A 22070-nucleotide genomic window follows, 5' to 3' on the forward strand; every position below is an offset into this window, starting at 1 on the left:
GGTGGGTGAGGGCCTTCACTATCTTCCTGGCCCTGGTACAGCACCGTTTGCTGTAGATAGATTGAAGGTCAGGGAGCCTTCAAGAGAATCCTCAGAGCCTGCACGGACCAGTTAGCACCTGTGTTTACAGAGATATTCAACCTCTCTCTATCTCAGTCGGTGATCCCCACATGCTTCAAGGAGTCCATCATTGTTCCGGTCCTCAAGAAAACCCATCCTGCCTCCCTCAACGACTACCGCCCTGTAGCCCTCACCTCAGTAGTGATGAAGATCTTTGAACGGCTGGTCAGAGACTTCATCATTTCTTCATTACCAGATACACTCGACCCACTACAGTTTGCGTACCATCCCAACCGATCCACAGATGACGCCATCTCACATCTCCTCCATACAGCACTCACCCACCTGGACACTCGGAAGGGAAATTATGTCATGGTCCTGTCACATCAACACCATTTTGAAAAAGGCCCGGCAGCATCTCTACCACCTCAGATGCCTGAGAGACTTCAGACTGCCCTCCAAGGTGCTTAGGAACTTCTACTCCTGCACCATAGAGAGCATCCTGACGGGAAATATCTCAACCTGGTTCGGGAACAGCACCATGAAGGACAGGCGAGCCCTACAGAGGGTGGTTCGATCAGCCGAACAAATCATCCGTACCAAGCTCCCTGACCTTCAATCTCTCTACAGCAAACGGTGCTGTACCAGGGCCAGGAAGATAGTGAAGGACCTCACCCACCCCAACAATGGACTCTTCTCTCTGCTGCAATCAGGGAAGCGCTTTCGCTCCCTGAAGTCCAACACAGAGAGAATGAGGAGGAGCTTCTTCCCGCAGGCTGTCCGAGCTCTCAACAACAACACTACATAGAACTCCAGCACTTTCATTTTCACCTCCAATCACTCCGGACTCTTTTGCACAAAATCCCTTTGCACAAAATCACTCTGCGCTTTTTACTTTATTGCTCTTTTTTTAAATGGCTGTTTTCTCTTTTCTTTAAACATTGTCTTTAACTCATTTGCACACCTTCACCCTACCAGTTACACATATTTTATGTTAAAGTCGTAAAAGTGTAATAGTTGTTTATGTTTGCAATATTTGCATATTGGGTCATTGTATACTTGCAACATTTGCAATACTGTGGTCTGTAGTTGTCGCAAAAAGCATTTCACTGCATATCATACCGTGTATGACTATGTATGTGACAAATAAAATTTGAATTTGATTTGAATTTGGAGTGCTGGAACTGGAAGGTAGCTTGACGTAGATGTGGTCGACAGGCTTGGTCTTTCTTGGGGGCAGATGGGTCATCAGAGGTGGCTCGGGAAGTCGTGGACAGAAGATCGGGTCGGCAACATTGGGGTCGAACAAGAAGGTAAACAGGGAGTGAAGTGATTGTCATTGTGAAACACAGCACAGGTACAATGAAATGGGTCCTCTGCTTTTAACCCATCACCCTTGGTGAGCAGTGGGCAGCCATGAAAGCGCTGTGGGAGCAGTGTGTGGGGACAGTGTTTTTCTCAGGGGCACCTTGGCAACATTCTGAATATGGGTCCGTTTCCCTAGGCCTGCCCCACTATATGTATCCAGGAAACCGGCTTACAAATACAATTATTTGTGCAGGAATTGGACAACCTGCAATTGTATATGCAGAAAAATCTAATATTACAGAAATAATATCACAAGTGTACATAAAGTGCAGTTGCAGTGCTGTAGGTGTTTAGCAGTGTGACAGTACAGCTGTTTATGATGGTGATAGCGAGGGGAAGCTGTTCCTATGTCTGCTGGTCCTAGTATGCAGGCTAACATTTACATTTAAGGCATTTGGCAGATGCCCTTATCCAGAGCGACTTACAACGTGCTTTCATGTTACAATCAATGAAGTGATCGATTCTGGTTCCAACTCCCAACTCCCAAATATGAATACAATATTTTATTCACTCTGTTGTAGTTTCTATACATAAGTAAGAAAAAAAGAAGGTTACAAGTAAAACTAAATATTCTCTAAATAGGAAGGTCTTGAGTTGCCATTTAAAACTGCTCAGGGACTGAGCTGTTCTGACCTCAAGGGGAAGTTAATTCCACCACCAAGGGGCCAAGACGGAGAAGGCTCTAGATGAGTGTCTTCCTTTTACCTACAGAGTTGTAGGGACCAGTCGAGCAGTATGGAGGCTCAGAGTATACGAGTTGCAGTGCGAGGTATAATAAGGGCTGTGAGGTAGGATGGTGCTACTCCATGTTTGGCTTTGTAGGCCAGCATCAGCCAGTGGAGGGAACGTAGCAGAGGGGTGGTGTGGAGAATTTGGAAAGGTTGAAGATCCGTCAAGCTGCTGTATTTTGTATTAGTTGTAGAGGTCGGATTGTACATAGAGGTAGACCAGCCAGAAGGGAGTTACAGTACTCCAGTTGTGAGATTACGAAGGACTGAACCAGTATCTGGGTGGCTTGTGTTGACAGATAAGGATGGATTTGTCTGATATTGATGGATTTGTCTGAAATCTACAGGAGTGGGAAAGATTGCTGATGTGAGTTGAGAAGGAGAGTTGGTTGTCTATTGTTACTCCAAGGTTTACGGGCTGTTGTAGAAGGAGAGAGCTGTGAGTTGTCCAGGTAAATCGCAAGATCCTGATGCGGTGAAGAATCTGCTGGAATTAATATTATTCAGTTTTGGTGGGATTGAGTTTAAGGTGATGGGCTGCCATCCAAGATGAGATGTCATTTAGACATGCTGAGATTTTGAAAGCAGCATGTAGATCTGAGGGAGGAAAAGAGAAAATGAGTTGTGTGTCGTCGGCATAGCAGAATAATCCATGTGAGGCAATGACCTCATCAAGTGATCATGTGTAGAGGGAGAAAAGGAGAGGACCGAGTACTGAGCCTTGAGGGACACCAGTGCAGAGTCTGCATGAGGTAGAGGTTGATCCTTTCTAAGTCACTTGGTAAGATTGCTCATCAAGGTAGGAAACAAACATCTACCATGCTGAACCCTGAATTCCAAGCCTCTTCAGGATATACAAAAGTCTTGTGGTTAACTGTGTCAAATAATGCAGAGAGGTCAAGGAGAATAAGTACAGATTATGCCAATCTGGCCGCATATATCTTCTCAGAAACAGCCAGAAGGACAGTCTCAGTAGAATGAGCTGTTCTGAAGCCAGACTGGTTAGGATCCAGGAGGTTGTTCTGTGGTTGTTCTGTGACAGATGAAGTGATAGCTGATTGTAGACACAGCGCTCAAAGATTTTAGAAAGAAATGAGAGGAGAGAAACTGGTCAGCTTCTAGATCATCTGCCAGAGAACAGCATGTCAAAAAGTCTGTGTCCAGGGTGTGAGGGGCATCCAAATGAACACATAGGAAGTAGAAGAAGTAAAGCCAACATCACCAGTGATGCCGAACTTCATGTACATCATGTGCACAACCCATGACCAAGTTGCGATTTGGCCAGACAAAAGTTTTTTTTACCAATCACCTACATAATTTACAAGTAGCGAATCACCATAGCCTGTAAGTACATGTTTGCCGACCAATCGTTTACCGCAACTTATGTGTAGGAAGAGACATTCACATCTTTTGGGTCCCGTTTTGTGCGCTTGCAAAGATTATATCTGTTGAACACATTGAATGAGAAGGCATGTCCAAAATTTCTGCCTGTACTGTATATATTGTATAGTTAGTTCATTGTCTATATATCTTTTTCCAAAGTTACGTAAGCAGGCTGTTGGTGCATTACAGCTACCACACAAGAAAGACACAGTTTCTGTAGTGACACCTGTATATAATGCAGTTGTCTATAGTTCATGACAAATCTATACAAAATGGCTCTGTGTATGGATCTGCCCTGAGTAGGTTATTTTTTTCCAAATAAGCAGGTGAATGGATGTTCATATTAAAGTAAAGTGGACGACCCTCGGAGTCACCGGTGGGAGGACACGGATGACGAAAGCGGCGATGACGTTGATTTTCTTTGGGCGGTCGATGCCGGGATGGCTCCGCCCATTGCGAGCGCCCAAGATCGTCGCGACATGCGTGATGACCCACGTGACTTCCGGGGGTACGAGGAAGACGAGGGAGACACGGACGATGACGAGAGTGATGAAGACAGTGTGCCCATCCCAGATCATCACAAGGTCCGTGGAGACCCACGTCCCTCCCAGCAGTGTGGGGACAGCTGGTGGAAGAGGGCGACGGGAGGTTGCCAGCCAGCAAGTTCGCTGCCGGGACTGCCTTGCGGGGAGAACGCCTTCCCAGCTCCGGTCGCCAACCCGCCTTCCCTCTGCCCGGATGTTCCCCAGCAGAATGGCAGCGCAGCACCAGCGCCCCCGCCTGCTGGAGAAAACGTCCACCCCCCTCCACGCCACACACCAACCACCATCTCCAGCAACGTGCCCAGCCCCGTGTGGGACAGCCCAATGGCCCCGGGACCCTTCAGTGGGGCAGCAGACACGGATGAGATCACCACCATCCTCGCGTGTCTGTCTGGGTCAGCATGGGGCTGGGGCACAGCAGGGAGAGACAGACAGAAGGAGTTTTCGGGACTTCCTGCCGAGACTGAGGGCGGAGTTTGATCGGCCAGAGCCTGCGCCAGGGATTGAACTCTACCCCTCCACCACATCCAGCGCCAGTCAGGATCCGGGGCAAGAAGACTCAGCACTGGCGGGCGACGAGAAGGTCGCGCCTCCTGAGATCCTGGCTGTGCCCCCTGAGGAGGTCCCGGAGAGCCCAGAGAGGGAGCCAGACGACCCTCTCTTCTCTTTGTCTCTGTCTGTGTGTGTGTGCGTGGCATATGTGTCCGTATGTCACCCCCACTTCCCCTCTTTGTGTCCACCAGATGGCGACCAGGCAGCGGAGCCGAACCCCGGGGAGGGAGTTCCTAACCTGACTGCACTGGTCCAAGACGAGGTGGACAAGCCCCAAGGTACCCCTAAGTCCAGCCGGGGGGGGTGCTCCCTCAAATAATTTTTTGGGGGGGTGCAGTTCGGGTTGGGGGCTCCTCCTGAGGGGAGGGTAGGTGGGGAAGCGATGGAGCTGGGTCCTCCGGTAGCCAGTGAGGAGGGCAGGCCAGGCATGGGCCTGTGTCCGCCTCCAGATGGGTGGAGCGCCATAGAGCCCCCTGGTAGGCATGAGGACCCAGCTGGGACAGGCAGGAAGAGGGCCTGCTTTTCCCAACGGACGCAGAAGGAGCTAGCCGGATGGTCTGGCAATGCCCCCTCCTTGGCACCAGGGGCGTGCAGTGAGAGGCGCTGCACGTGCTGAGAAGGCATCAGCCTGGGGTGCCTGGACCAGTCACCGGAGGCTCCGGGACAATCTCTCTGCGCGGTGCAGGGGGTGACACAAGACGTGTCAGAGGGGACGTGTGAAGGCAGGGCCCACACGTACCCAGATGGATCGGCCCTAATTATTGTGTGCAGGTACGAGGGTCCGGGGCAGCCATGCGGGACCACGCCAGGGAGCCAGGCCGAGGGTCCGGGGCCGGCAAGCGGGACCACGCCGGAGAGCCAGGCCGAGGGTCCGGGGCCGCCACGCCTGACCACACCGGGGAGCCAGCCCGAGGGACCGGGTCCTCCAAAGCCCTGTGGTTGCCGCCATCCGCCCCGCCGCCTCCGCTGATGGTACTGCTGGGGCTCCGAGGAAGTAGCCCTTGGAGGGGGGGCTCTGTCAGGATTGACTGCAGCTGTGCTTATCACCGGTGGCCAATCCTGACGGCGCATAAAGGCCGGACTTTTCCGCACCTTCAGAAGGGACGGCATTTTCGTGGGCGTTAGTGCACTATGTGAATGTGTATTTTCAGTTCTGACAATCGCCACATGCCTGCGGGTTAGTTTTTGTTCTTCATTTAAGTTAAATTGTTTTCGGCCACCAAGCCGCGTTTGTTTATTTGTGTTTATTGTTTATCATATAATAAAACCCCCTTCCCAGAATGTCAGACCTCTGCGCTTCCTTCCCCCGTAAGTCCGTAGTCGTGACAGCCAGGGTTTTTCAGCTAACATAGCCTTTTTTGTGGTATTTGTATTTGCATCGTTCTGCAGGTAGCAGGAGTGTACTAATAGGCAATATTTGTTTTCTTATTGTATTACTTTTGCTTGGCTCTGGGTTATTTTCTTGTTTGTTATTTTTATTTATTAATGTTCCCTCAGGTGGTGTAGTCATGCTACAAATTTCCTTTACAGGGATTATTTATTTTGTTGCCAGGGATTTTGGACATTAATGGAAAAATAAATAAAGTAATGGCGGTGTGTTTAGTTTTTTGAGGGTTCAGCAAATTTACACTGTTATACAAGCTATACAGTACTTTACCTTGTATCACTGGGTCATATTTTCAATGTGGTCCCAAGAAAAGATAAAATATTAACTATATATAAATATATAAATAATAAATAATACAATTATTACAAATAAAATATTAACAAAAAAGTGAGTACTGAACTGAATCCTACTGAAATTCTTGGCATGACCTTAAAAAGGTAGTTCATCCTCGAAACACATCTAATGTGGCTGAACTCTAACAATTCTGTAAATACGAGTAGGCCAAAGTTCCTCCACAGCACTGTAAAAGCCTCATTGAGAGTTAGCGCAAACAAATGGTTTTAGTTGTTGCTAATAAGGGTGGCCTTACCAGTTATTAGGTTTAAGGGGTAATCTCTTGTCACAAAAGGCCATGTAGGTTTGGATTTTTTTCTAAATAAATTGAGAATCTCAGATGCTACAGAGTCTAGGCCTATATGTTATAAAGAAATCACTTCTGAAATTACTGCAGAGGTGTAGCATACAGTATCTCATAAATGTGAAAAATATGACTCAATGATACAAATGTTACAATGATACTCAATGATACTGTATAGCTTGAATAACAGTGTAAATTTACTGAACCCTCAAAAAACTGAACACACAGCCATTAATTGGGACCTTCAAAAAAACAATTTTTTCTGTAACCTTCTCCAGATTTGTGCTTTGAGACAATCGTTTATACTACAGATACTACAGACAGACGAACTTTATACTACTACTACTAAATATAGATTTAAACCATTTAATTGAGAGTAATAATTGGTCAAAATGTTAATGGTTAAACGGTCAATATGGATGAAGCATAACATTCTCAGAATTAATGCAAATAAAACTAGTGTTGCTGGTTGACTAATTTCTATATTACTGTGGATGGTACACTTCTCAATCCTCTTTCTGTTGTCAGGAATGTAGGTGTTCTGTTAGATTCCTTACTTAACTTGTTTACACATCACGTTACTCGGCAAAATGTAATTCTGTCCACAACATTGCCTGTCTCCATCCATTTCTGTCATTTAATGATGCCCTTGTTTATAGTTTCATAATGTTTTGAATAGATTACTGTAATTGTCTCTTCATTGGCCTGCCTGCAAAATTCATACAGAAACTACAGAATATTCAAAACTCTACTCATGTTACCCCTATTCTTTCACATATTGACTGGTTACCAGTCCCATCCAGGATTAAATTCAGGATTCTACTTCTTATTTTCAAAGTCCTACATAACCTTGCCCCTTTCTCTCTTACTCAGCGTTATGGCCCAGTGTTATAGCCCCACAGTGTTCAGTGTTATGGCCCCACAGCAGTGGAAATCTATTTCTCTGCGATTGCTCCTATTTCTCTATCAATTTTCATCTCAGAACTTTTCTGTTTAATCATTTTTTGCCTTCTGTGTGAAAGTTATTATTCCTTTTTTCTCATTCTAATTTTTTCTCGTATGTAAAGAAACCTTGGGTTTGAGAAAGCTAAATAATTGAAACTTTGGATGTAGGGATTGAAGTCCTGAACCATCAAGGTGCCACTGAGGTGCCCTTGAGCAAGAGACTGTACCCTCACACTGCTGCCTGGCTGCCCTCTGTTGCCCTCTGCTCACTAAGGGTAATGGGTTAAATGCAGAGGACATGTTTTGTTGTATGCACTGTGTGCTGTGCCACCTGTTGTTGCTGTCAAATTCATATTTGCATATATGCTTTGCATGAAATGTTATGTTGGGCAAAAAAATGAATAATTTTAATGTTTGCGAGAATGAAAAGAATAACAATCCTTGCTGAAACAGTAGGATTCAACAACTTCAGCAAAGAAAGTCAGTTGACTATCCAAATTTACCAAATGACTATGCGATTTCACGGGTGGATACATTTATCCCAACAATGGCACAGTCAAAGCATGCTGTAATCAATGCTAAAAGAAGCCATTATATTAAAGCATATTTTACAATATGTTGAGACAAGGCAGTGTATATGCTTTTAAAGATGATTTTATCAGTTGTACAATGCTTTTACATACCTATAGTTGTTGACCAATAATAATTATTTCAAATACATGGCATGAAAAAAATGCTATAGAGTACCTCTTTGTTCCCTCACAATGACAGAATTTTTAGATCCACTCTCTAGTCGATAGTATCCATCTATTAGGTCCATCATGTTTTCTGCCATAGCAAGTGTGGCTGTGTTTACAGTCAAAGGCTACAATTGAAATACCACAAAGTTAGAACAGGAACTATAAAAACATAATGTCATTTCGTTGCGTGCATTGTGTGCTGTGCAGTGTATTACAATTTAATTTTCACTTATGCTTGGTACCTTACGAATACTACATACATACTTACTTTCTCAAGTACAACAATGTGTTTTAAGTGAAGGATTTTATTATTAAAAAAGAAAAAATACAAACCTAAATGGGCCTTTGTGACAGTGATTGACTCCCCCCATTAAAACTTAACAGCGGTTCATCACAGAGTTCAATATCTCTAGCCACGCCCAGGCCTGATTACTACTACACATGTTCTCAATGAAGAAATCAATTAAATGACACTTTTGTGGTGCCCCAGGACCATGGGGCTATCACAGCTGGTGCCCATGCACCTGATTATGGAGATCTGATCAATCCCAGGTGGCACCAATTGAGCTTAACTGATCGGGACTCCATAAAACCGGAATGCAGCATGCAGATAGGGCTGCTGCATTTCCATTACATTTTACATTTATAGCATTTATCAGACGCCCTTATCCAGAGCAACTTACAATCAGTAGTTACAGGGAAAGTCCCCCTGGAGAAATTTGGGGTTAAGTGTCTTGCTCAGGGACACAATGGTAGCAAGTTTGATTTGAACCTGGGTCTTCTGGTTCATAGGCGAGTGTTTTACTTACTAGGCTACTACCACCCTAGCGCATTAATGAGGACATTTACGTTACCTGTGTGTTTATGTTCCTAGCAATCGCCACACACCTGCGGGTATGTCTTGTGTTGTTGCCTTTGTTTTGGCCCTTGTGCCATTTTCTTTGTGTCTTTTAATAAATCCCCTTTGCCCAGATGTCCCGTCTCTGCGTTCCCCTGTCAGCCCATGGTCGTGACAGAATGCAGCAGCCCAAACCAGATGCGCAGAAAAAGACGACGGAAATGTGCACCTCCAGTAGCAGTTTGTGTGGGTACCAGCGAGGAGCACTAGAGGACTGCCCGTGGGTCAGGGCGTTCCACGGCGGGACGAGGATACGACTCCCGTGACCAGATGCCATCCGTGGGCGGGGCTTGTGCTGTGGTGTGTGACTGACCCTGCGGTGACACCCCGAAGAGTGGTTTGCTGTGGGTGAGTGGTTGAAGGGACAGCCAGGAGGATGAGGTCAGCAGAGCGGAAGACGTCAATGAAGATGAGGCTGACTGGATGAATGGCTCAGGGTGTGCGCCACCCACCGTGCAGTTCCTGATTGTGCGTGAGTCCTGTGTGGGCGTGTGCGTGAGCTGTGCAGGGCGGAGTTTGACCAGCCGGAACCCGAGCTAGTGGTCGGAACCTGCCCCACAACCACCAACAGAACCTTTTTTTTTTTCAGTTTTTCTGAACCTCGAGGAGGAGGTCCCTAACCCACAGATACAAGGGCAGGGCATGGTGGCGTGGCCCATAGTTCTTTTGGAGGGGGGTTACTGTGAGTTGGAGGCTCCTCCTGAAGTGGGGGTGAGCAGGGAAGCGACAGGGTTGGATCCTCCAGTAGCAGGTGAGCAGGGCAGGCCAGGCGCTAGCCTGGGTCTGCCTCCAGAGGGCCACAGAGTCCCCTGGGTGGCATGAGAATCCAGCCGGGACTAGCAGGATGAGGGTCTGCTTGTTACAATGGACGCAAAAAGGGCTGAGCCGTGAGGGGTCTGGTGAAGCCCCCACACGTGCAGTGGCAGGGGCGTGCAGTGGCAGGGGATGCACGTCGCCTGACTGCTCAGCCCTGTGGTATGGTCAGCGGTGGTTCAAGGACATATGGAGTACTGAACCATTCCAGGTAGCACCAATTGGGCTTAATGGATCGGGACTCCATAAAACCAGAATGCAGCATACAGACAGGGCTGCTGCATTAATGTGGACATTTGTGTTACCTGTGTGTTTATGTTCCTGCCAATCGCCACACGCCTGCGGGTTTGCTTTGCCGCCTTTGTTTTGCCCCTTGTGCCATTTTCTTTGTGTTTTTTAATAAATCCCATTTGCCCAGATGTCCCGTCTCTGCACTTCCTTCCTTCGTCAGCATGTGGTCATGACAACTTGCCTGATGTCGACCAAGAGATCCTCAAAAGCTATATATCATGCCGAGATACAAACATTCTGAAATTGAGATCTATTGGTCTGGAAAAGGTTATAAAGCCATTTCTAAAGCTTTGTGACTCCGGCGAACCATTATTCACAAATGACGAAAGAGAAAGAGACTGGGCAAAAATGACCTACATGGCAGAATGCCAAAACGAAAATCACTGCTGAGCAAAAATAAGGTTTGTCTCAATTTTGGCAGAAAACATCTTGATGTTTTGGGAAAATACTGACAAGATGAAAGTTATGGACTGACAAGATGAAAGTTGAACTTTGGAAGGTGTGTGTCCCATTTCATCTGGCATAAAAGAAACACTGCATTTCAGAAAAAGAACAACATACCAGTGTCATGGTAGTGTGATTGTCTTGGGCTGTTTTGCTGTGTCAGGACCTGGAAGACTTGCTGTGATAAATGGAACCAAGAATTCTACTGTCTACTAAAAAATCCTGAAGGAGAACGTCTGGCCATCAGTACGTGTTTGTGACTTGGGTTCTTCAACCAGCAAGTCCACTTCTGATTGGCTGGAGAGATTCTACTGAGATTCTGTGGCTTGACCTTAAAAAGGCAGCTCATGCTCAAAAACCCTCCAATGTGGCTGAACTAAAACAATTCTGCAAAGCTGAGCAGGCCAAAGCTCCTTCAGAGTCTCATTGCAAGCTATTGAAAACAGTTAAACACTTATTAGGTTTAGGTGGCAATCACTTTGTCACATGTGGCCATGTAGGTTTGGAATTTTCTTCTCCCTTAATAATAAAATCCTTCACTTAACCTCATTTTGTTTACCTGTGTTGTATTTGACTAATATTTTATACATGATATTTAATGATTATCTGAAACATTTAAATGTGACTAACAAAAAAGGGGTAAAACAACTTTTCACACCACTTTATATAGTTTATGGGAAGGATTGTGTAATGTCTCTAAATAAAACAATTATCTTTAAAGCCCAATGTTGCCCGTAATTTGTATATCGCTGATATTCACCTGCTTGACACCTTCTATGTTGATGTGAAGCAGTCCCTTCCCATTGTTTTGCTGAGAGCACTCCACTCTGTGAACCTTTTCAAAAGTTGTAAGACAAACAGTCTGGAGACAGAAGAGGAAGGTATTTAGATTTTTCATTCCAACATAATGACATGATAAAAGAAAAAGAAAACCAAAAGCAGTGTAGACTTGTAAGCTTGACAGTGGACAGAGAAGGACCAGTAAGGAAAGGCAGACCTAAATACACTCAAAACACAGATGAACACAGTTACAGCTAATCAGGGTTAGACAGGACATGGTAATGTTTAAAACACAGTCCAGGCACAAAAGAAATAGAGAACAAGGCGGAGAGTGAGAGCATGACGTGAATAAACCTGATTATGATTCATTCCAAAAAATTGGGTAATTAGTCTTGGGTAATGATAAACAAAACATTTGTATTACTGTTTCCTGGACTTTCTAGAAGAATACTGGCACATTTTGAAGTGTTAGCCTTTTGTATTTTTGTATATTTTCTGAATCCCAGAATTCATCATTCATAATAATGTCATGTAGAGATTAATTGCCACTTCTTTACAGGAAGGTGTGCATTTAGACACATATTAAAGTTTTTATTGGACTTCAATATTTGTAACTCAATGAAGACAATCCACATATACATGCTGTAACTCTCAAATATATCTCTATACATAAATATGTTTTAAATCTAATATTTATATATATTACATGTTAAATATGCTCTGTGTAAATTGTTTTCTTTTTTATTTGTGGATTGCACTACATTTGTGACTTCATTCCTGTGTATTAGGTGAATTTTGTTTACTTTGTATCACAAGTGATCTGTAGAAAGGGAATCCACATAAAATCAGTTTCATAAAAGTATACTTTTTACTGATTTGTTTGTATTTTATTAACAACAATAAAATAAATACTAGAAACCAAAATTCCAGAGGAATTTTTGATGGGCCTGTCTGAGCGTTTTTGTAGGAGCGTAGGCATAACCTCCTGAGCTGGTCTCAGCAGTGAAATCAGGCAGTGTTATTAAAGTATCCGATAGAGCAGGCCGTGATGTGAAATTTGTTGACGTTTAAAAACATGTTGAAGGGGGGGCGCTGCGGAGACAGGGGGATGTAGATGTGTTTTCCAGTGGCTCCTCAGAAGGGTGACATTTTATATAATTTTTACTTTTTAAGTGCACTTGATTTACCCTCTTTTTCGTACCAAACTTTAGTGCCAAAGCTGCTCGCCTATTATTTTAATTTTTAGTGTATGGCACAATGGCTAACCGTGGAAAAACCGAGCAATCTAAGGCAGGCCGCAGTAAACATCGGTCTTCTCCTGAGCTGGAAGCTACTTCACAGTCGGACGCTAACGAAAGATTATTGCTGGGTATGAGACGAATGATGGACGAGATGCGAACCGACATCCTTGACAAATTTGATTCTATTATTTCGGAAACTGTCCGTAGGGAGATAACGGTGGCTCTGGAAGTTTTTGATGGCAGGTTAGCTGCACAAGGAGAGACAATCGCGAATCTCGAACGTTCGGCGAACGATCACGATGGTAAGCTAACCGAGCTGCAGGCTAGCGTTAGCACGCTAACAGCACAGGTAGATTACCTGTCCAGGAAATGTGAAGCCCTGGAAAGTCGCTCCAGATTAAATAATATTCGCTTGGTGGGACTTCCCGAGGGTCTGGAGGGCCCACGACCAACTGAGTTTGTGGCGCAGTTCCTGCAGGACCTACTCGGTCTTGATGAGAAACCTGTGCTGGATTGTGCTCACCGTACCTTACGTCCCAGGTCCAAAGATGGCGAACCTCCGCGTCCACTTATTATTAGAGTTAACCTGTTCCAGGTTCGGAACCAGATTCTATGAAGAGCCGGAGAAATGTCTCCTCTTCTCCACATGGGTAAGAAGATTTCTATTTTCCCGGACTTCACAGCGGCGGTGGCGAAGAAAAGAGCGACATTCGCTAACGTGAAGAAGGAGCTCCACTGCTGCCCGAACACTGCGCATTACACTGGCCAACGGTCAGACCCACAGGTTCGAGGATCCCGCTTTGGCGCTGGACTTTATTGAGAAGAAAGTGAAAAAGGTGGTGGCTCCAGATTCCCTCTAGCTAGCTAATTAGCTAACGTGCCATTGTTGCTGGTAACATCGCGGAATTCATGTTCCCGGTGTTGTTCTAAAACTTTCTCACAAGGTGAGCTTTATATTCTTTTAAGAAGATCTGATTATGTACTCTAATAGAGCTATGATGTCGATCTTTCTTTCTTGGTGCTACCTTTAGAAATATCGAAATTTAGATTGTGTGCGTGTAGTTATTTTATTCTCTTCTTTTTTAAGATATACTGTGCCTTCCTTTAGGTATTGTGAATGCGAATTCATATTGCCGGTGTTTTCAAGTTGTAGGTTTATGTTTCACTTACTAATCCTGTTTTTCCTACTGAGGGTTAGTGCAATTTGTTACTAAGGGTTAACTTAATTTATTTTTTTTTGTGCACGGCTATTGGATTTCCAATTTGTCACTCTTCATTAGGAACGTCTTGTAGTGATGGGCAGTAGGTTACTTGCACCATCCACGGACGTGCCAAGAAGATGGTGTGTTATGGGGTGGGTGGCGCGCCTCCAGTTTTGGGAGAGGCTTCTGCTAGGTTGGGTGGGGTGGGGTCTTGGTTTTTATTTCAGTTATTTATTTTTCCTTTTTGTTTTATTATGCTTTCTTAATTTTATTTTTCATTCAGCTTACTTCACTTCCCACTTTATTGCAGAGTTCTACTTTGAGACAACATTCCTCTTTTACTCTAATTTATGACCAGGGCTAATTCTGTATCGATCCCAGGTGGGAACAACATGCTAGTCTCAACTGTAGGGGGCTCAACAATCCTATAAAACGTAGTAAGATCTTTCATTATCTTCATCACGCAGGTGCCCATGTAATATTTTTACAAGAAACACATCTCAAACCCTCAGACCATGTCAGACTTAAGATGGGCTGGATCAATCAAACCTACCACTCTTCATTCTCAGGGAAAGTGTCAGGATTGCCTGCAGCTGGGCTCCACACCTGACTCAAATCCTGACGCCCCATAAATGCCGGAAGTTTCCGCCCCTTCTGGGTCTCCGGCATTTTCGTGAACTTCAGTTGATAACAGTGTTTGTAATTTCTTTATTATTTGTTATAATAAAACCCCCTTCCCAGTATGTCAAACCTCTGCGCTTCCTTCCCCCGTAAGTCCGTAGTCGTGACAGAATGCCGGAGACCTACCCAAAAGCGCAGAGGTAAAAAACAGAGGAGAAGAAACGCCGAGAAGGACGCAGCCCGGCGCGGCGAACGTGGACGCCAGGGGAGAGACGCGCCGCCCGTTCTGGTGGAGCGTTTTGTCCCCGAGAAGCCGTGGTACGCGGCGCCGCGTGATGGCGTCACCACCGGGAAAATCCGCGAAACCCGGAAGCGACAACGTCGGCGAGTGAGTGGGCGGAGCGAGGACATTGGCGTCGGCAGCAGCGAGGAAGTGACGTGGGCAGCGAGCGCAGAAGATGCGACCCCCACGATCTTCGCCATGTCAAGCCAAGAACTCTGCGCTCTGCTGGCAAGGCTCCCCGTGGACTGGGACGACACGGACGACGACGAGAGCACGGGAGACGAGAGTTGGGCTCCGCCCATCGCGCCAGTCTGCGATTGTCACAAGGTCCGTGGGGACCCACGTCACTTCCAGGGGGGTGAGAAGCGACAACGGCGGCGTCCCTCCAGCGAGGAGGTGGGCAGGCTCCAGCCCGAATGGCCAGAGTACTGTCCCTGGGAGTTGATCGCACCCTGGGTCCAGGATGTCCGCAGGGTGGACGACCCTCGGAGTCACAGGTGGGAGGACACGGATGACGAAAGCGACGATGACGTGGATTTTCGTTGGGCAGTCGGGGCCGGGATGGCTCCACCCAGCGCGCGCGTCCGAGATTGTCGCGACATCCGTGAAGATCCACGTGACTTCCGAGGGTATGAGGTCGACACGGACAAAACACGAGGATGACGCTGGGGGATGGCTCCGCCCATCGTGCCCGTCCATGATCGTTGCGAGGTCCGTGGAAACCCACGTCAGTCCCAGAGGTGCGACAACAGTGAGGAGGAGGACAGCGATGCGGGGGTAGGCTGGTGGAACAGCGCGACAGGAGGTCGCCAGCCAGCAACTGCACTGCCGGAACTGCCTCACAGGGAAGATGCCCTCCCAGCTCCAGTCGCCGACCCGCCTTCCCTCTGCTCGGCGTTCCCCAGCTGAACGGCAGCGCATCACCAGCGCCTCCGCATGCTGGAGAAGATGTCCACCACCCCCCACGCCACACGCCCACCACCATCTCCAGCGACGTGCCCAGCCCCGTGTGGGACAGCCAAATGGTCCCAGGACCCTTCAGTGGGGCAGCAGACACGGATGAGATCACCACCATCCTCACGTGTCTGACTGGATCAGCATGGGGCTGGAGCACAGCCCTCTGGCAGCAGGGAGAGACCGACAGGAGTTTTCGGGACTTCCAGCAGAGACTGAGGGCGGAGTTTGATCGGCCAGAGCCTGAGTCAGGGATCGAATTCTGCCCCTCCACCACATCCAGTACCAGTCAGGATCCGTGGCAAGAAGACCAAGCACTGGCGGGCGACGAAAAGGTCGCACCTCCCGAGATCCTGGCTGTGCCCCCTGAGGAGGTCCCGGAGAGCCCAGAGAGGGAGCCAGACGACCCTCTCTTCTGTCTGTCTCTGTCTGTGTGTGTGTGTGCGTGGCATATGTGTCTGTATGTCGCCCCCACTTCCCCTCTTTGTGTCCACCAGATGGCGACCCAGCCGCGGAGCCGAACCCCAGGGAGGAGGTTCCTGACCCGAATGTGCTGGTCCAAGGCGAGGTGGACAAGCCCCAAGGTACCCCTAAGTCCAGCCGGGGGGGGTGCTCCCCCAAAGAATTTTTTGGGGGGGTGCAGTTCGGGTTGGGGACTCCTCCGGTAGCCAGTGAGGAGGGTGGGCCAGGCATGGGTCTGTGTCCGCCTCCAGAGGGGTGGAGCGCCATAGAGCCCCCGGATAGGCATGAGGACCCAGCTGGGACAGGCAGGAAGAGGGCCTGCTTGTCCCAACGGACGCAGAAGGGGCTAGCCGGATGGTCTGGCAATGCCCCCCCCTTGGCACCAGGGCTGGGCAGCGAGAGGGGCTGCATAGTCCCAGAAGGCACCAGCCTGGGGTGCCTGGAACAGTCGCCGGAGGTTCTGGGACAATCTCCCTGCGCGGTGCAGGGGGTGACACAAGACGTGTCAGAGGAGACGTGTGGAGACAGGGCCCACACGTACCCAGATGGATCGGCCCTGATTATTGTGTGCAGGTACGAGGGTCCTCTGATCCCCTGGAAATTAACAAAGCCTTTAAGGAATTCTATGTGTCTCTTTACTCCTCTGATCTTACATCTTCTTCTGCTGAGTTTGATAATTTTTTTGACAAACTGCATATTCCCTCAATAGACACATCCATTGATGAGGATTTAGAGAAGCCAATCACCATTGCAGAACTTAGATCGGCACTGATGTCTCAGCAAAGTGGAAAATGTCCCGGACCTGACGGATTTCCTTGTGAATTCTATACAAAGTTCTGGTATAAACTGGCTCCATTATTGCTAGACATGTATAATGAATCGTTTGACTCTGGCTGCCTTCCTCAAACCCTTTCACGAGCCACCATCTCACTGCTTTTAAAAAAGGGCAAAGATCCTATGTGCAGCTCATCCTACCGCCCAATCAGCTTGTTGAATGCAGATTTTAAACTTTTATCAAAATTGTTGGCTGTAAGACTGGAATCTACCCTTCCAAGCATCATCTCTGCAGACCAAACAGGATTTACTCTTTCTCTAACCTTAGATGTCTGTTTAATACAATTTATAACACTCCGGATCCCTCAGCTCAGGAGGTCCTCATATCACTTGATGCTGAAAAGGCTTTTGATAGAGTGGAATGGCCCTATCTTTTTTATACACTGGGAAGGTTTGGCTTTAAAACAAACTTCATTTCATGGATTAAGATACTTTACTCCTCACCACAATCATCTGTTAGAACAAATAATACTCAATCTGAATATTTCCCCCTCTATCGTTCGACTAGACAGGGTTGCCCCTTAAGCCCTTTATTATTTGCGCTTGCAGTTGAACCTCTTTCAAGTGCACTTAGGTCTAACACTCAGATTACTGGAATTGTTAGGAATGGGCGGAAGGTGAGAGTGTCCCTTTATGCAGATGACCTTTTGTTATATATCTCTAATTTACCAGTCCCTGCTGCTCTTACTACTCTTCAATCATTCTCTGAGATTTCTGGTTATAAATTAAATTTGAATAAAAGTGAATTATTTCCCATTAGTACTGCTGCTAGGAATGACCCTCTTTATAGCTTACCCTTCAAAATTGCCCATCATAATTTTACATATCTTGGTGTCTGTGTCACATCTAAATTTGAAGATCTTTTAAAGGCTAATTTTGTTTCCTTGCTGTCTAAGGTTCGAGAGGATTGTGAACGGTGGTCCATTCTCAATCTGTCCCTGACTGCACGTGTTAATACGGTGAAAATGAATATTTTACCACGTTTTTCTTACCTATTTCAATGCATACCAATATTTCTGCCTCAGTCATTTTTTCAGAAAGTTGACTCTGTGATCTATGAGTTTATCTGGAACAAGAAAGTTCCAAGACTACGCAAACAATACTTACAAAGACCAAGAAAACTGGGTGGGTTAGCCTTACCACATTTTAGGTTTTATTACTGGGCATCTAATATTAGGATCCTCAAATACTGGCTTCAGTCCGAACCATCAGATGCTCAAATCAATTGGTTGGCAATAGAAGCAAATTCGGTCAAACCTACATCTCTGAGAGCTTTAGTGCACTCTGCTATTCTGTCTTCCACTTTGCCTTATTCTAAAAATAGGATTGTTAGGACTACTCTCAGAATTTGGGTGCAGTTTAAACGGTACTTTGGGTTACAAACTTCTTACACCTATGCCCCGCTGGCGGCAAATCACCAGTTCCCTCCATCTCTGGTTGATGATCTGTTCTCTATGTGGTCAAAAAAAGGGAATTCACTGTTTTAAAGACCTATACATAGACAATGTCTTTGCCTCTTTCTCACAACTGCTTCATAAATATTCTCTTCCTCAGCATCATTTCTTTAGATACTTGCAGGTGCATAGCTTTGCTCATCATACCTTTCCCACATTTCCCAATCTACCCCCAGATTCTGTTTTAGATGACCTTCTTAAACCAACTCCATCTCTGAAAGGTTCGGTTTCTCATACTTATAATCAGATTTTTTATATATGTACTAATTCACTAACCCCTCTGAAGACACTTTGGGAAGAGGATTTGGGACAGGAAATTCCTGATGAGATTTGGGGGGAGGTTTTGCTGCGAGTTCATGGATCATCTATTTGCGCTAGACTTGGCCTCATACAGTTTAAAATCTTACACCGTTCATATTACACTAAGCTGCGGTTATCACAAATCTATGAGGGCTTCAGTCCTTTGTGTGACCGATGTCAGCAGTCCCCTGCCAATATTATTCATATGTTCTGGCTTTGCCCTTCTTTACACCAGTACTGGACTGAAATATTTGACATGTTGTCAGAATTTGTGGGGAAAAGAATAGAGCCCAACCCACTTGGGGCATTGTTTGGGGTTTTCCCCTCACCTTCTTCATTATCTGTTCATCAAAGGGACATGCTGGCCTTCTCTACCTTACTGGCAAGAAGACTAATTACAACAAACTGGAAATCCTCGAAACCTCCGAGCCAAATTCACTGGATACGAGTTATTCTTTATTTTGTTAAACTGGAAAGGATAAGACTTTCACTTAGGGGTTCCCTTAAGACATTTAAAAAGATATGGGGTCCTTTCCTTGATCTGGTTAAGAATAAGAATTTCCCTTCTGGTCCTGGGTGATACAGTCTGCGTCTCGGTGGAGCTCTGCAGAGGTGGTTTTAAATTTATTTACTTATTTATTTATTTTTGTATAGGTTGATGGTGGGGGTGGATTGTAGGCTGCTTTTTTGTTTCCTTTGGTTTGTTTTGTGTTTCTCATTTTTCTTCCCTCTTTTTTTTTTGGGTGTAATATCTGAATGTGTATGTATGTATGTATCAATATATATATATATATATATTTTTTATTATTATTATCCTTTTTCTTCTGTTTGGTTGTCTAGGTTTGAGAGTTTGAGCTGTTTTCTTTTGTAACCTTTTGAGAATATTGCTATTGCCTATGCTCTAATTCTAATAAACAAAGTTTAAAAATAAATAAATACACAAACAATGCAAACAAGGCAAAATCCAAACTTTATACTGGTAGTGTATATTGTATGAACCTATTACAGTACAGTTGACAGTTTTTAATTAGATAATCTTTAAACCATATAACGATGAATAAACCTGAAATTATATATTTAAAAAAAAAAAAAACATGTTGAAAAGATAGCATGTTAGCATGTTAATGCTAGCATGCTAACATAAAAAATGCTAACAGGGCGTGGCCAAGGTGAGTCACATTAAATTTGGTTTTGTGTGGAGCATGTTAAAAAATTAGTATGTTAGCATGCTAATGCTAGCATGCTAAATCAAAAGTGCTAACAGGGTGTGGCCAAGATGTGTCTTGTTAAATTTGGTGACGTTTGGACAATGTCGAAAAAATTATTTTAGCTCAAGGCGTAGCATGTTAGTGGCCAAAGGACAGGGCGTCCCTATTAAAGTGGCCGAAGGACAGGGCGTCTGTATGAAACTTGCAGAAAGACCGGACATCCCTAATAAAGTTCCTGAAGGACAGTGCGTCCCTAATAAAGTTACCAAAGGACAGGGCGTCCCTACTAAAGTGACCAAAGGACCGGGCGTCCCTACTAAAGCTGTCGAAGGACCGGGCGTCCCTAATAAAGTGGCTGTAGGACAGGTCGTCCCTAATAAAGTGGCTGTAGGACAGGGCGTCCCTGATAAAGTGGCTAAAGGACAGGGCATCCCTAATAAAGTGGCTGAAGGACAGGGCGTCCCTTATGAAATGGCCAAAGGACTGGGCATCCCTAATAAAGTGTCCGAAGGACAGGGCGTCCCTAATGAAGTGGCCAAAGGAAAGTGCATCCTGATTGAAGTGGCCGAAGGACCGGGCATCCCTAATGATGTGGCCGAAGGACAGGGCGTCCCTAATGAAGTGGCTGAAAGACAGGGCGTCCTTAATGAAGTGGCCAAAGGACAGGGCGTCCCTAATAAATTGGCCGAAGGACCCGGCATCCCTAATGAAGTTGCCGAAGGACCGGGCGTCCCAAATGAAGTTGCCGAAGGACCGGGAGTCCCGAATAAAGTGGCCGAAGGACAGGGCGTCCCTAATAAAGTGGCCGAAGGACAGGGCGTCCCTAATAAAGTGGCCGAAGGACCCGGCGTCCCTTAAAAAAGAGCCGAAGGACCCGGCGTCCCTTAAAAAATGGCCGAAGGATCCCGCGTCCCTTAAAAAACGGCCGAAGGACAGGGCGTCCCTTAAAAAAATGGCTAAAGGACAGGGTGTCTCTAATAAAGTGGCCGAAGGCCAGGGCGTCCCTTATGAAATGGCCGAAGGACAGGGCGTCCCTAATAAAGTGGCCGTAGGACAGTGTATCCCTAATAAAGTGGCTGAAGGACAGGGCCTCCCTAATTAAGCGGACCAGGTGGTCTTAATAATGTGATTGAGAGGCATCCTAATGAAGCAGCTGGTTTAAGATTCCATTGAATTACAGTGCTGGCGCTGCTGCTGTATCAGTACCCCTTGTAGGGCCCCCTTTGCTGGCAATGACACAGTAGCAGTACCACTTAAAAGGGGCCCCATTTTACAAATGCTACCAATGCTAAAATTAGCATTCAATACATTCTAATGGGCAAATGACCCTGTTTGAGCATTAATAGCTTGGCCACGCCCAGCCCGATCGCTTATAAAAGTAATAGCACACCTCACACAATAAAGTACTAATTTTTGATATATAGCACGCCGGTGTGCTTTCTTCGGTATGACCCGCATTAAGTGGCAAAAAAAGTCTGAATTAAAAAAAACATTTAAATAAACTTTTTTTTTCGCCCATTGACACTTTTTTGTTTTTCCAAAATTGTGCGTGATCCGTAAGGTAAACCATCTGGACACAAAGTCCAAAAAAAGTCCAATTTTGGACTAGGATAATAAACGTGTTCCGAAAAACGCTTTTTTTGGGAATTGCGCACAGACCGTAAATCCGACCTTTGGCCTGACCTTTCCGTTTTTTTTTGTGCGTTTCAAGGTCTTAGTGTGCCAGCCACAAATGTACTGTATGGCCTTTTTTGCTTTTTTCCTTATTTTGCAGGTTTTCTTGACCCCTGTTGGGGGTAGCAACACATCCAATATATCGGATTTGGCCTCGCCTCGACTCCCGTGTCTCTAGCTTTTACGGCTGGTCACAGAGAGCTGAAAACTTCTTCCTCTGCACAATAGTAAATGGTACTTTTTACACTTTGAACCTGATTTGTGGGCGG

At 45.9% G+C, this 22070-nt stretch overlaps 1 protein-coding gene across 2 annotated transcripts in view; it reads right to left on the minus strand.

The window, feature by feature from the left end:
* The window catches only part of LOC114790587 (protein-tyrosine kinase 2-beta-like), a 102175-nt gene that overhangs the window by 58378 nt on the left and 21727 nt on the right, over positions 1–22070 (minus strand). For both annotated transcript variants that reach the window (XR_003749843.1, XM_028980775.1), the window contains exons 10-11: positions 11549–11650; positions 8350–8467 (exon numbers count right to left, since the gene is read on the minus strand). Coding sequence is in view for 1 of the 2 variants with exons in the window: in XM_028980775.1 (XP_028836608.1) it covers positions 8350–8467; positions 11549–11650 (220 nt within the window). In the remaining variant the exon portion in view is untranslated. The remainder of the gene's footprint in view (positions 1–8349; positions 8468–11548; positions 11651–22070) is intronic.

This window comes from Denticeps clupeoides, chromosome 1 (assembly GCF_900700375.1).
Source record: "Denticeps clupeoides chromosome 1, fDenClu1.1, whole genome shotgun sequence".
NCBI lineage: Eukaryota > Metazoa > Chordata > Actinopteri > Clupeiformes > Denticipitidae > Denticeps > Denticeps clupeoides.